Source organism: Pundamilia nyererei, unplaced genomic scaffold (genome assembly GCF_000239375.1).
Source record: "Pundamilia nyererei isolate P.nyererei 1_Seehausen unplaced genomic scaffold, PunNye1.0 scaffold00028, whole genome shotgun sequence".
Lineage (NCBI taxonomy): Eukaryota > Metazoa > Chordata > Actinopteri > Cichliformes > Cichlidae > Pundamilia > Pundamilia nyererei.
This window is the reverse complement of record NW_005187429.1, coordinates 988,999-1,001,500: the sequence shown is the minus strand read 5'-3', so window position 1 is coordinate 1,001,500 and position 12,502 is coordinate 988,999. Positions and strand designations below refer to the sequence as shown.

Sequence of the window (12,502 nt, the reverse complement as noted above, 5' to 3'; positions counted from 1 at the left end):
CACACACACACACACACACACACACACACACACACACACACACACACACACACACACACAGAGATCTGAATCCTCTCCCTTCTCCCGCCTCTCTGCAGGTGCTTACTCTCTTTCCATCCGTGACTGGGACGACAACAAGGGAGACCACGTGAAGCATTACAAGATTCGTAAGCTAGACAATGGCGGCTACTACATCACCACCAGATCACAGTTTGATACCGTGCAGCAGTTGGTCGTGCACTACCAAGGTAACAGAAATGCAGGAAATGTGCACTCCTTTCTACCTTTCCTTCGGAGTGTGAAAGCATTCTTTTGCTTTTGCCTCTTCGGCTTTAAACCTGCATCAGCAACATTTACAATCTCATTCTGTTCTGTGCCACTCAAATGCTCATAATTAGAGCATTTAAGTGGCACAGAAAGTAGGTGCAGTAACCAAAGTACTGCACACGTGCAGCACTGTGGTGCCTCCATTTTTTTGCGGCTTACGTTGCTTTACTCTGCAGATTCGTGTTTTGAATAAAAATTAATGATGGATATTAAGCTTTTAATATGATTGTTTTACCAACTTCCTTATCAAGTTATCAAACTGAGGTAAACCTCAACAGCCGCAACATTAAAATGGAGTTTACACTTTGGCGTTTCATAAAAATGACGTACTATGTTTAAAATACATTTTGATATGCCTCACAGTTAGGAAACTTGTAATGATGTGTTTGTGAGACATGGTTAATCATATTTACTTTGTTAAATGTATCTGAGTGCTTTAACCACTGATCACTGCAGACTTTTTAACCTTTTATTTAGAGTTTGTGTAACAAGAAAGGCTCACACCCTGTACTTCCTCTGTCAGTATAAATCTGCCCCCTAGTGGCTGCTACTGAATTTTTTTTTTGCAGTTTGTGATAATCAGAAGCCACCTGACAGTTTTATCAGCATAACTCAAGTGTCCCTGTTTTGCCTTTTTGTATCTACACATGCTGCTGCTGTTCAGAGTGTCTGTTTATGTCTGTTGTGCTGAATTTCTCCTTGCGCCTTTAGTTTTCGGTTAAGTTGTCAATTGCATAAGCGCATAAGCAACCTGTCTTGTTCTTCCTTTATCTCTGCACCTGCTGTTTTCTTTTCCTCCTGTTTCCTTTTTTTTTTGCCTGCCTGTTTGTCTCTCGCTCTCGCTCTCAGAGAGAGCAGCGGGACTGTGCTGCCGTTTGATTGGCAGCTGTAAGCGGGGCATGCCTAAGCTGGCCGACTTATCAGTGAAGACCAAGGATATGTGGGAGATTCCCCGTGAATCTCTCCAGCTGATTAAGAAACTGGGCAACGGCCAGTTCGGAGAAGTCTGGATGGGTAGGGCCAAAGGGGAGGGGATGCGTGTGGGTGAGAGGAGGCGAGATAACAACAGATGCACACCAGAATGAAAACACATTAAAACTGCAGCAGTCACATATAACACGTAAGCGTTTGTTGAGTTCGAAGAACATCAGTAAACATTTCTGGTGTGAGGAGCAAACACGGTAAAGCCCTGTGATCTGTGTTTCTTGCTCTCTTCCTGTATCTTCAACAAATACACCTGAGGATCAGACCACACAGACGTAGGAACGCACACATCATTGTCAGATGTAGTCTGCACCTGTTTTTACATTTTCTGAGGCAAATACTTAATAAAATTTTTCAAAAAGTGTGTTTTACATCCAGGTGTGTAAAGTTGTTCTCCTGGTCCCCTGTGACTGCATGTGCATGTTTCATCATCTCACTTCACCTCTTTGTCACCTCTCCCACCCACCCTTCTTCCTTCCATCTTTCCACCCACCACTTCACCCCCTTTTCTTCATCCATTCTTAACCCCACCCCCCCATCTCCACCTTCTTGCCACCTATCTCCTCCTCCTCCTCCTCTTCCTTCCTTACTTAGGCTCTAATGACGGGCTGTGTTATTACCTGACAAAGGCCTGTCCCAACTCCACTCCGCTCACCATGGGTCTCGGGCGGGACGCCTGGGAGGTACCGAGGAACACGCTGGCCCTGCAACAGAAGCTGGGGCAGGGCTGCTTTGGGGACGTGTGGATGGGTGAGACCGATGCCGCCAACCTCTGACACCCTCTAGAGGCACAGAGGGAAAGCTGTCTGTCATTGTCCTTTGTAGTGTCTGCTGCTGTCCTGTGGCAAACATTGTTGGTAGCACTCATTGTCTGCCCTGTTGATGGCCATTTATGTCAGTGTATGTGAGATAGTATGTGTATTCCAGTTGAATTACCTGGCATTGCCAAAAAGATGTTTTTGCATTTACACTTACGGAAATTTCTGTCAAATCCCAGCGTTTTGGCTTTCTGAGCCGTGCAGAGTTTCTCCCTGAGGCCCGGCCGAGCTCTGTGTCTGTCCATGTAGCTCAAGTGCTGCTGGTTTTGACGTAAGACCAGAACCTCCCCCTTCCCTCCCTCTTCATCTCTCTCACACATCATGCATGCTCTGTCATATGCATGCAAAATAGCCTGCATGTTGTGTACCTGTTGTCACACATACAGATATTTATATCAGGCAGATATCTACATCTGTATGTGTTGGTGTTTGTGTTGTCATATTTGTTGGGTACAGTGGATGTACAGTATATGCACCCTTCCCCGTGTCACACTGACATAAAGACAGGTGCATTCGTCCAGGTTCTGAGGTGTGCGCTAACACACGCTTTTCTGTATGCCAGGCATGTGGAACGGCACCACCAAGGTAGCGGTGAAGACTCTGAAGCCAGGAACCATGTCCCCCGAGGCCTTTTTGGAGGAGGCTCAGATCATGAAGAGACTCCGTCATGACAAGCTGGTGCAGCTCTACGCCGTTGTGTCTGAGGAGCCCATTTACATTATCACTGAGTTCATGAGCCAAGGTATCAGGAAAAGTAAAACCGCCACGTGTGGTTGACACACTGTAGATATGAAATGCTGCCCTTACAGCAGGTAGAAACCTCAATGAACATTTGAACGCCCCATAAATTGGACTGGCTTTTACTTCCCTGAATGAGGTGACAAACCTCTGAATTTGTCATCATAATACGCCGACAGAGCAAAATAATATACAGATATTACCAGGATAAACGTATAAACAAATAACAATGGGTAGATTTCTTTAATTAAGTGCAGTAGTTCTTGGGAAATTAAAGCTGGTTCTCAGAAACTCCCTATCTAGTAATGAAATCTTTCTAGTAAATAAATAAATAAATAAGTAGACCACACTTCCAGACCTGCACTAATAATTATTTTTAATTGGCTGCCACTCTAACTTTCATCCATCTTTCAAAAGGACATTTTTCAGATATCCTGCTTGCTTGGCATCAAACAAACTACCAAGAACAAAAACCTAAGCAGTCACCAGCGAAGGCTTTCACGCCACACAACAATGAATTAGCAGAAGGGATGGTGACTTAAGGTGGCACTGTGTGAAGTGGAAGGTCAGAGTTAAGGGCCCCCCCACCCCCTTGATTCCCCGCTAAACAAAACGCCGAATCCCTACCAAAACCAGATTCTCTTTATTTTTCTGGACCGCAGCAGGTATAAGAGTCTGTCGTGATCCCACCTGTACCTCACCTGTAACTTTTTTAATTTAGGAAGTTTGCTGGACTTCTTGAAAGATGGAGAGGGGCAGAGTCTGAAGCTGCCTCAGCTGGTCGACATGGCTGCACAGGTGAGTTATAGTCAGGCACACTGGAAAAAAGAAAGAAAACAGCTTATAATCTACCACAGGTCTGAGCACCTGTCGTCTGTGTGGGTGTGCAGATTGCAGCTGGAATGGCGTACATCGAAAGGATGAACTACATCCATCGTGACCTGCGAGCAGCCAACATCCTCGTTGGAGACAACCTGGTGTGCAAGATCGCCGACTTCGGCCTGGCTAGACTTATCGAGGACAACGAGTACACAGCCAGACAAGGTAGCACGATGTCACATTAACTGTGTGCGCCTAAGAAAAAGAGCCACACTCGCACAATGCTGTGATTAACAGTTTCCTTCTGCCTCCATGTCTATATTTTTATACACAACCTATCCTAATTATATGATTATGCATCTCCACTGTGTTGCCATGGTTTCAGGGGCGAAGTTCCCCATCAAGTGGACGGCTCCAGAAGCTGCGCTATATGGACGCTTTACTATCAAGTCAGATGTCTGGAGCTTTGGCATCCTACTGACTGAACTCATCACTAAGGGACGTGTGCCATATCCAGGTACTGCTCTGTTTCTTAATTCACATGCAGCAACAGGTTTTTCCTTATCCACAGTGAAATTCCCAGGGGTTATTTTTCATCTACATTCTTAAAATTTTTTATACACTATCAATCATCTGGAAAAGCAGTCTCAAAGAAACCTAATCGCAGCGGATGAATGAAGAATATCTCTAAAGAACCTGCTAACCTCTTGTGTAAACTAACATGCAGCTTATGTGCTTCCCTGGTACTGTATGTACCACATGGAAAAACCAAACGGACAAAACATTTATATTTTAAAAAAAAAAAAAAAGAAAGAAAAAAAGAGAGAAACCAGAAAATTACTGCCAGTCTGGCTGTGATTACAAACCTCTTATAGAGGGCTGTCAAAAAGAATAATTTGAGACTAATTGAAGAGCACTAATGTGAGGGGATCATAAAGTTCTGTGACTCCACTCGTAAAAATTTAAAACCATTCCTGATTGAAATAACAGGTCCGTAATGCTCACTGGATGCCCATCAGTGTGCCTTTAAACTGAATTTTGCGTTGATGAAAAAGCTGAAGTTGCCGGGGGCCCACAAAGATTGTTTTGGCACGTGTCATGGTTCAAATTCAGAGGGCTATTAAAGTCCTGAAATACTGGGGTTTATACAGTTTTCCAAAATATACAGGACCCCCCCCCCCAATGGACAGGCCTGTTTCACTTTAAGACCATTCACATCTACTATGTAAAGAATTCCAGATGTTTATGCACCATTTATAAATTACAATACTGGAAGTGGTCAGATCTTTATTTTCTTCAGAATCCATTGGCACTTTTGTCTCTCTCTCTAACGCCAACATTCCCGCTCTCTGCATATGTCTCTTTTTAGGAATGAACAACCGTGAAGTGCTGGAGCAGGTGGAGCGGGGCTACCGGATGCCTTGTGCCCCGGGCTGCCCGACCTCGCTCCATGAACTGATGCTGCAGTGCTGGAGGCGGGAGCCTGATGAGAGGCATACCTTTGAGTACCTCCAGTCCTTCCTGGAGGATTACTTCACCGCCACAGAGCCACAGTATCAGCCCGGAGAAAACCTGTGACCGGCACACGTGTAGGGCAGGCGTGACAGCAATACACTGACGGGCACGCTGTAGTACTCATACTCATGCTCTCAGGGTATTTGACGTGCATGTACCATACAGGACACACACACGTACACACACATATAAAAGATTCATATTATTATTACTTTGTTGTAACTGTTTAAAGACAGTTTCCCCTCTTCTGTCTTTGTTCACTGCAGTCTGTTCAGGACAGATCAGTTAGGCGTGTTGAAGAGTTGGAGCTCTTCTGGTCAGGCAGTAATGTTGCTTCACTGTGTAACCATGACAACAAGGAACTGAAAGAAGATGTAGATGGCTGTGTTGGGGTTGGGGGGGTGGGGGAGTCGAGTGGATACATGATCTGTTCAGCTGCCATATACGTTCAGGTCCTTTGATTTCTCTTTTTGAGAGGAGCTAGATTTTACTTTTCGCCTGAGATAAATATGTTGTAAGAGAAAGAACCGCAGGTGCAACAGGTGATTATCACGCATTGCTTTAAACAGTCTCCAAAAGCAGTCGAAAATGAACCTCGTGCCCCTATGTGGTCACTGAATAGATTATGTACATTGTGTACTAGGTTCTGTGTTAACTGAACAGAGATCAGTTTTTATCTCTTTCTGATAAAAAGAGCTGCTGAACTGATATCAGAGTCATGCCTGTTTCCTGCTTTCCACCCTATCGCCAATGTGTGCCTTTAAACTGGTCAAATGACTGTTTTCAAATAAGTACCTTTAAAACTGTGCTATGAAACTTTGAGGGATGGTCAGGAATGCGCTTTATTTGTCTGATATTTTGTATGGCAATTTTGTATGGATTGTCTCTTTTGTTTGTTTTAATTTAACTTGGATATATCTGTGCATCACAAAGATTTCTATATCTAGTTAACATGTATACAATTTTCATCCTTTTGGGAGGGCAGGGCAATATGGTATCCATAACAGGGGAAAAATATATCAGAGGACTGTGGAAGGATGGTGTCTGAAATGAATGTAAGCTTCATGATGAGATTCCCCTGTCATGTCGTTGTAATAAAGATCAGATATCTTTTTTTCGAACATGTCTCTGATTATGTGTGTGCTTGGACACTTACACCGTCATGTCGTCACACTATGTCTTTTTTTATATGCATATGTAAAATGACACGATTAAAAGCAAATTTCGAGTTACTGTCAAACTTCTGATTGAGTTGAAAGGCAAATTTAGTTCTTTTAACTATTTAACTTTATTAATTTGGCAACTTCTAGATTCAAATTAAAAACAAACACTACACTGAGACATTTTCCTTTCACTTTATTATGATTTTAAACACACGCCGAGAGATTTTGTTTTTACTAAATGGGCCTACCAGTTTATATTATTTCCACAAACTGCTTTGTAAAGGTCTACAATCACAGGTGAATGACACAAACATAACTGTGTAAATAAATATATCCACGTGATCTGCAAAACCATTGTTTGATATGTGAATACAGGACTAGAACAAATAGTTATAGTTATAAACTTAATGGGTATTAAACAAAATATTTGTAATATTTGTAATATATTTTATTGAGCAAGGTTAATATCAATGTAGAGTAAATGCATGGCAGTCTTTTGCAGCGTGTTCATTGTGGATTTTATCACTATGACAATGAAAATACCAACCATCAGTCAGCCTCAGCGGCTGTGTAATTGTTGCATCAGCAATTCCCCTGAATTTACCAAAGATTGTTAACGATTTCCAACAAAGAGACACAAAAATGTTTGAATAGTTTCTAGAAAAGTGATGAAGGAATGAAAAAAAGAAACCTGATACTTGCTATGAGTCATTCAATGGATAACTCTTGATCCAGGAACGTATAGTGGATCTGGAAGATACTATGATCAGTAAATCTTTATTAATTCCTTCATTTGTTTCAGTAAATCAATTTAATTTCACATTAATCCATTGCTGATTGTTATAATATTAGTTATTTATTCTTTACTTTGGGATTCCTTTACCAGTGCCTAACGTTTATGCATCACCTGAGTATGATGCTGTACTTTACTTCATATTACTTGAAGCATTATCTACCACAGAGCCCTGAATAAGCGGTTATTAGAAAGTTATTAATAACAAATGTTTCATAAACCATCGGGTCTTTATTTATTAATAAAGACCCGATGGTTTATGATATTGTTGCTGCTGTTTGCGCTCTCTCTAACGTCACCGTGACTCGCTTTCTTTCTTCAGAAGACTACTGTTCCCATAGTTCCAGAGGTGTAAAGTAAAGGCAGCTACGGGTGCCCGGATGGCTTTGACAGTCAGGCACGTTGGAGAGGCACAGCCGAGACCGGAGCGCACGAGAGACAGAGAGCTGGAATTGCAGAGGCAGAGACGCACGGGCGCACGGTCGATTTTCGCCTCCCGCATAGTGGGGAGTCCCGCGCCTGTCACCCCAAACCGAAGCACAGTGTTCGCAAGCGGCTGTGTCAGCACCTGAATTAGAAAGAGGACGGTGAAGCAGCACCCCTGCTCCTTATTTTTTACATTTTCTCCCCTTTCTGTTTTTTTGCTTTCCCGTCTTTTGTGGTGCAGATATTGATGTGAGCCAGAGGAGCGGTTTTTCTGTTGAGCCGCTCGAGACGGTGGCGCGCGGCGGGAGAATACAGCGTTTACATTGATGTGGGAGGACTATCTCCTTCCGACACGGGGAGCTGAGATGAAGGGGGAATGCTGTTCGCTGACGGCTGCAGCCGTCAAGGCAACGGCTCCGTGACCCGGGCGGGAAGAGGAGTGAGCGCCGCCGCCGACAGCTGCGCGAGCCCCTAGCCAGCGTTGACACCGCAACAGCTCCAGCGGGCAGCGCGAGCCCCCAGACTCTGTGTCCCTTGGTGAGTGCGCGACCTATGTACAAAACATTCAAATTTTGCTCGCCGTCCACTCAGCCAGCTGTGCTGCGCACCTCTGGCTTTCTTTCTGAGTTTAAAAAAAAAATGTTTTTCTTACACTAACCTCATCGGCGCAGTCACCTGGACGGAGCTCTGCATGCGTGCCGCTCGTGCTGCTGGGTCATCTGGGCTTTACTGTGGGCATGCAGCGTGTGTGTGGTTAGACCTTAAATGATGATGTTCAGACACACGCGCGTGCGCTCACACACACATACACACGCGCGTGCGCGCAGTGTAGTTCCGTGCGTGAACCCAGTGTACCCTCACCTATTTTTTCCTCACTATTTGCAAGATTCTCACCTCTTAGCCTCATTATCACTGAATATATATGTACAGTGAAGGTAGGGCAGCAGTGTACAGTAGCACCCCGGGTACTGTCACACTGCTGACACACAAACACAGACCCACACACACACATGTTCTCTTCTGTTCATTTAATGTCTGCACAGATTTTTACCTGTGGGTCAGCTTGATTGGACTTTTCTAATATCTATATATTTACATATCAGTGTGCATGTAGTACAGATGTAGCTGTGAGCACAACTCCTGCTGGCGGACAGATGTTTTTCTGAAGCAGAGCATCCATCCAGCCCTCTGGTTTCCTTCTCGGCAGCCCCCCAGATCTGTCACGGCAATAAGGCAGGACGCAGCAGCAGCACATCCTGCAGTGGCAACAGAGGCAGTGTGTTGGAGACAAGGCATACTCATGGTGGTGATTATCAGCTCTTGTCTGTGGTTTAGTAGAAAAGGAGGGAGGGGGTGCAAAGAAAAAAAGGAGAGAGAGAGGGTGCAGAGGAAGTGCAAGAAAGGAGAAGAAGAGGGGATGAGAGAAGTCAATGTCAGTGTCTGGGCAGTGACAGTTCGTTATTTAAGGGCCCCTCAGAGACGTGCACAGGCTGCCCTAGTGCAGGTGCTGTTAGTATGCAGAGTGATGCTCTGTCTGTCTGTCTGTCTGTCTGTTTCTCACTCACACAGTCTCACTCTCTCAGTGGCTGGTTGAAGAGTGAGTTCTCTTTTTGGCAGGTCCACTTGGACATAATGAATAATTTCAACCCTCTGAATGCTGGAATGAAAAGGAAATGGCCTTACCTTGGCATTCAGCCGCTGTCTGTCAGACTTGTCTTGAGTGCATGGTAGTGTGTGTGTGTGTGTTTGAGAGAGTGAGTGACAAACAGAGGGAATGTGAACATATAACAGCTTAGGCCCATTGTGCTTCCTACCTGTGTGAGCGGGGCTAGTTGTCATAGCAACGGCCTTGTAGCTCCGTTGATGTTCCTCCTGTCCTCATTGGCAGGGTCAGCGCACCTAACACACCACATCTCGTCTCAAATCTGAGAGTGTGTGTGCTTTGGAGGTACCTTTTGTTTGTGCCTTGCTGCAGTTTGTAGGCGTATAGGTTGATGGCACAGACAAGTCAGTGTGTGTGTGTGCGTGTTTTGAATGTGTGTGTCTGTGTGCGTGTAACAAAGATACACCCTGCTGATATGACAGCCGACAGCTCAACCAATCACCTGTTTCCTCTCTCTCTGCCTATCAGCATGTGAGGTTGCCATAGTCAGACGTCCCCTTGATATGGAGGTCGTCATGGAGATGGAGAAGACAGAATGGACGCACATATTCACCTATAAGCGCACGCACGCACACACGCACATAAACACACACACACAGGGCATGGAGTGGTACAGTATAGCCACTGACTTCCACTGATTTCTCAGTGTCTTTGGCAAGTTTTGAGCTAAGCAGGATGGTGCAACCTGTTGAATGGAGGTTTTGATGCATCAACTCTGCACACAGGGCTTTTCACGTCAGAGCCAGGATCATTGAGTAAAACTCTCTGTGGTCTTGTGACAAATCATCTGCTTAAGTTGAGCCGCACACACAAATCGGGATGCACCTTTATATTGGCCAAATATCTAACATAAAATAATGTTTACCAATTTTGTGCTGGCTAAACCTTCAAAGATATTGTGAGGATGATTCGAAAGACTTTGAAACAGTTGAGTTATTTTTGTCATACTGGAGATTTCCGTTTCTTTGTTGTCAAGGTGTAATAAATAACTACAAAAAACAAAAGAGAAGAAAAAACAGAAAAATGCCACCATTCTGGCAAATTTTTATAAAAATCTGCACTGGCTCATAGCTTCATAATTGGTGCATTCTTGAATGCAAACAGCGGAGATTAAATCTGAAAGGATATCCTATAGGAGATTGGATCTGTTCAAATGCTTATTCTCCAAAAAGAAAGGACTCTCCTTAGTTCTGCAAAGCATCTGCCTTCTAGCTGTGTGCAAAACTGGCTGAATGCAACAAAGTGAAGTTTTTTTTGTTTTTTTTTTAAACAACAGCTGAAGATCATTGTGGCTCTCAACTCTGAACCCTTCACAGCAGCACTCAGGGAAAAGGGAATTTAAACCATTATCTTAAATGAGTCCAGCAATTAATAATACTTTGTACTTGAAATGCCTCCCAAAATACAGAAGTAACTGATTGCAGAGCACAGATTAACCAACACACCACAAATAAGCCATTCACTGTCCTCAAAGCAACAGAATTTGGTTGGATAGCGTTCAGAGTTGTTAGCGGTTCTCTCTAAAGCTGGGATTTTCACCTCGATTTGCCCAGAGGCCATCTTTATGCAATGACAGGAGGCCAGAGGCCAGTTAATAAACAAACAATAATATTTCTAGTATAAAACAAATAAACATTAAAAAGACCCAACCTTTTTTTTAAGACCTATGTAACATATCATACTGCATCCAGTTGTTCCACTGCGCTTTAGCTCCAAACGTTTATATGTAAACCACTCAAACACAACCTGAACCTCTTTAGTCAGTTTTATTAAAGGAGTTAGCCAGCTGGCATCCTCTGGTGGGTCTGATTTGTCCTCTGAGCCTAAGTTGAGTATCGCCATACAAACAAAATTAATGCTTATTTTGCTGTTGTTTCTAAATCATTGGTGGAAAAAAAGGAGGGAAAAAAAACTGACATCATGTACTAAAAGACCTCTAAATGAAATGTAGAGTGAAAGGACATGTTTGGGCATATTTAAAAACTTTTTCTCTGCAACAAGCTACTATTGGCAAAAAATAATAATTAGTCACTACTTTGTCCTTGGGGTGAAGGGTTCCATCTTTTATGACTCTTTTTAATCTAATGGTTACCTGAAGTGAAATAGCTTTTGCCACAGGCAGGTAAACGTGGTTCAACTCCCCCCCACACACACACACACACACACACACACACACACACACACACACACACACGCACGGATGCACCCACACACACAGCAACCGTTTAGCATTAGTGTAAGCAGTGTTTGTATGCTCCATTCTGTCACCTCCCACACGATACATTCATAAAACGGCTCCTCCGCGCCAAAAGCGGTGACTCAAGAGGAGACATCTACCCTTCTCTTTTTCTCTCGCCTCCTTCCTTCCTTTAACCCCACTGCTCTCCATACACCTGTCCTCCAGTCAGTGCCACCCTCCTCCCCCAACACACCTTTCTTTTTTCCTCCTTTCACTTGTCTTTTTCACTCCTTCAGCCTCTCCTTTCCTATATGTCCTTCCTCATCACAAGTCCTCATTCTCTTCATCCCCCTTACCCCTACCTCCCATACCCCCCTCCAACGGGTCTGGTTGCAGCCGGTTTGAGTCTGACAGTGGAGAGGAAGCACCGACCTCTCACCTCCGGAGGATGGAGCGAGGTGCGGCGGGGTGTGGGGATAGGCAAGAGGAGAGGGATGATGGAGGGCAGTGGGGTGGAGGGGGAGGCTGCTGAGGGAGAAGGCGAGAGAGAGGTCAAAGAACAGGAGGGATTTGTGAGGGAAGAGAGCTGGGGGAAGGGACGGAGGGAGGGAGAGCACATGAGACAGAGAGAGGACAGAGGGGTCAGGAAGGAGAAAGGGTGATAAATGAAGGGAGAGCGGCAAAGATGGAAGTATGGGGAGGGAAGGATTGACCGGCGCAGAAGGGATGAGAAGGAAAGAAAGACAGAGTGTGAAGCTGCTGTGTACCTCCCTAACAAGCTGGACAGAATCAGCTCAATTATTAAAGAGGAGCGAGAGATGGGGAAAACACGCAGACACAGACGTACACGCACGCACAAGAAGCATCTCTCCGTGTCTGGGCACACAACACGATCGCATCATCATCATCGCAGACACACACACACACCTATCTGCACATGTGCAGCTTTGTGTTTCTTAGAGTTTCTCTCTTTTCTTTTTTTTTTACAGCTGTGTGTGAGTATACATGTGTCTGGGTATGTGTGTTTAAAAACAGTGAGTCAGAGGATAAGCAGAGACTTGTTAGTGATTCTCCTCA

General features: G+C 44.4%; 2 protein-coding genes across 7 annotated transcripts in view; both read left to right on the top strand.

Moving 5' to 3' along the window:
- The window catches only part of yrk (Yes-related kinase), a 17,252-nt gene extending 10,930 nt beyond the window's left edge, over positions 1 to 6,322 (top strand). Inside the window, exons 7-13 of one of the 2 annotated variants that reach the window (XM_005728312.2) lie at positions 99 to 248; positions 1,906 to 2,061; positions 2,692 to 2,871; positions 3,589 to 3,665; positions 3,758 to 3,911; positions 4,072 to 4,203; positions 5,056 to 6,322. In XM_005728312.2, the coding sequence (XP_005728369.1) occupies positions 99 to 248; positions 1,906 to 2,061; positions 2,692 to 2,871; positions 3,589 to 3,665; positions 3,758 to 3,911; positions 4,072 to 4,203; positions 5,056 to 5,264 (1,058 nt within the window). In that variant the 3' untranslated portion in view covers positions 5,265 to 6,322. Of the gene's footprint in view, positions 1 to 98; positions 249 to 1,176; positions 1,342 to 1,905; positions 2,062 to 2,691; positions 2,872 to 3,588; positions 3,666 to 3,757; positions 3,912 to 4,071; positions 4,204 to 5,055 lie in introns of both variants that reach the window. The other variant, XM_005728311.2, reaches the window with a different exon arrangement.
- Positions 6,323 to 7,554: 1,232 nt separating this feature from the next.
- The window catches only part of ahdc1 (AT hook, DNA binding motif, containing 1), a 19,635-nt gene continuing 14,687 nt past the window's right edge, over positions 7,555 to 12,502 (top strand). For all 5 annotated transcript variants that reach the window (XM_013909608.1, XM_013909606.1, XM_013909609.1 and 2 more), the window contains exon 1: positions 7,555 to 8,120. The gene's annotated coding sequence lies outside the window, so the exon portion shown is untranslated. The remainder of the gene's footprint in view (positions 8,121 to 12,502) is intronic.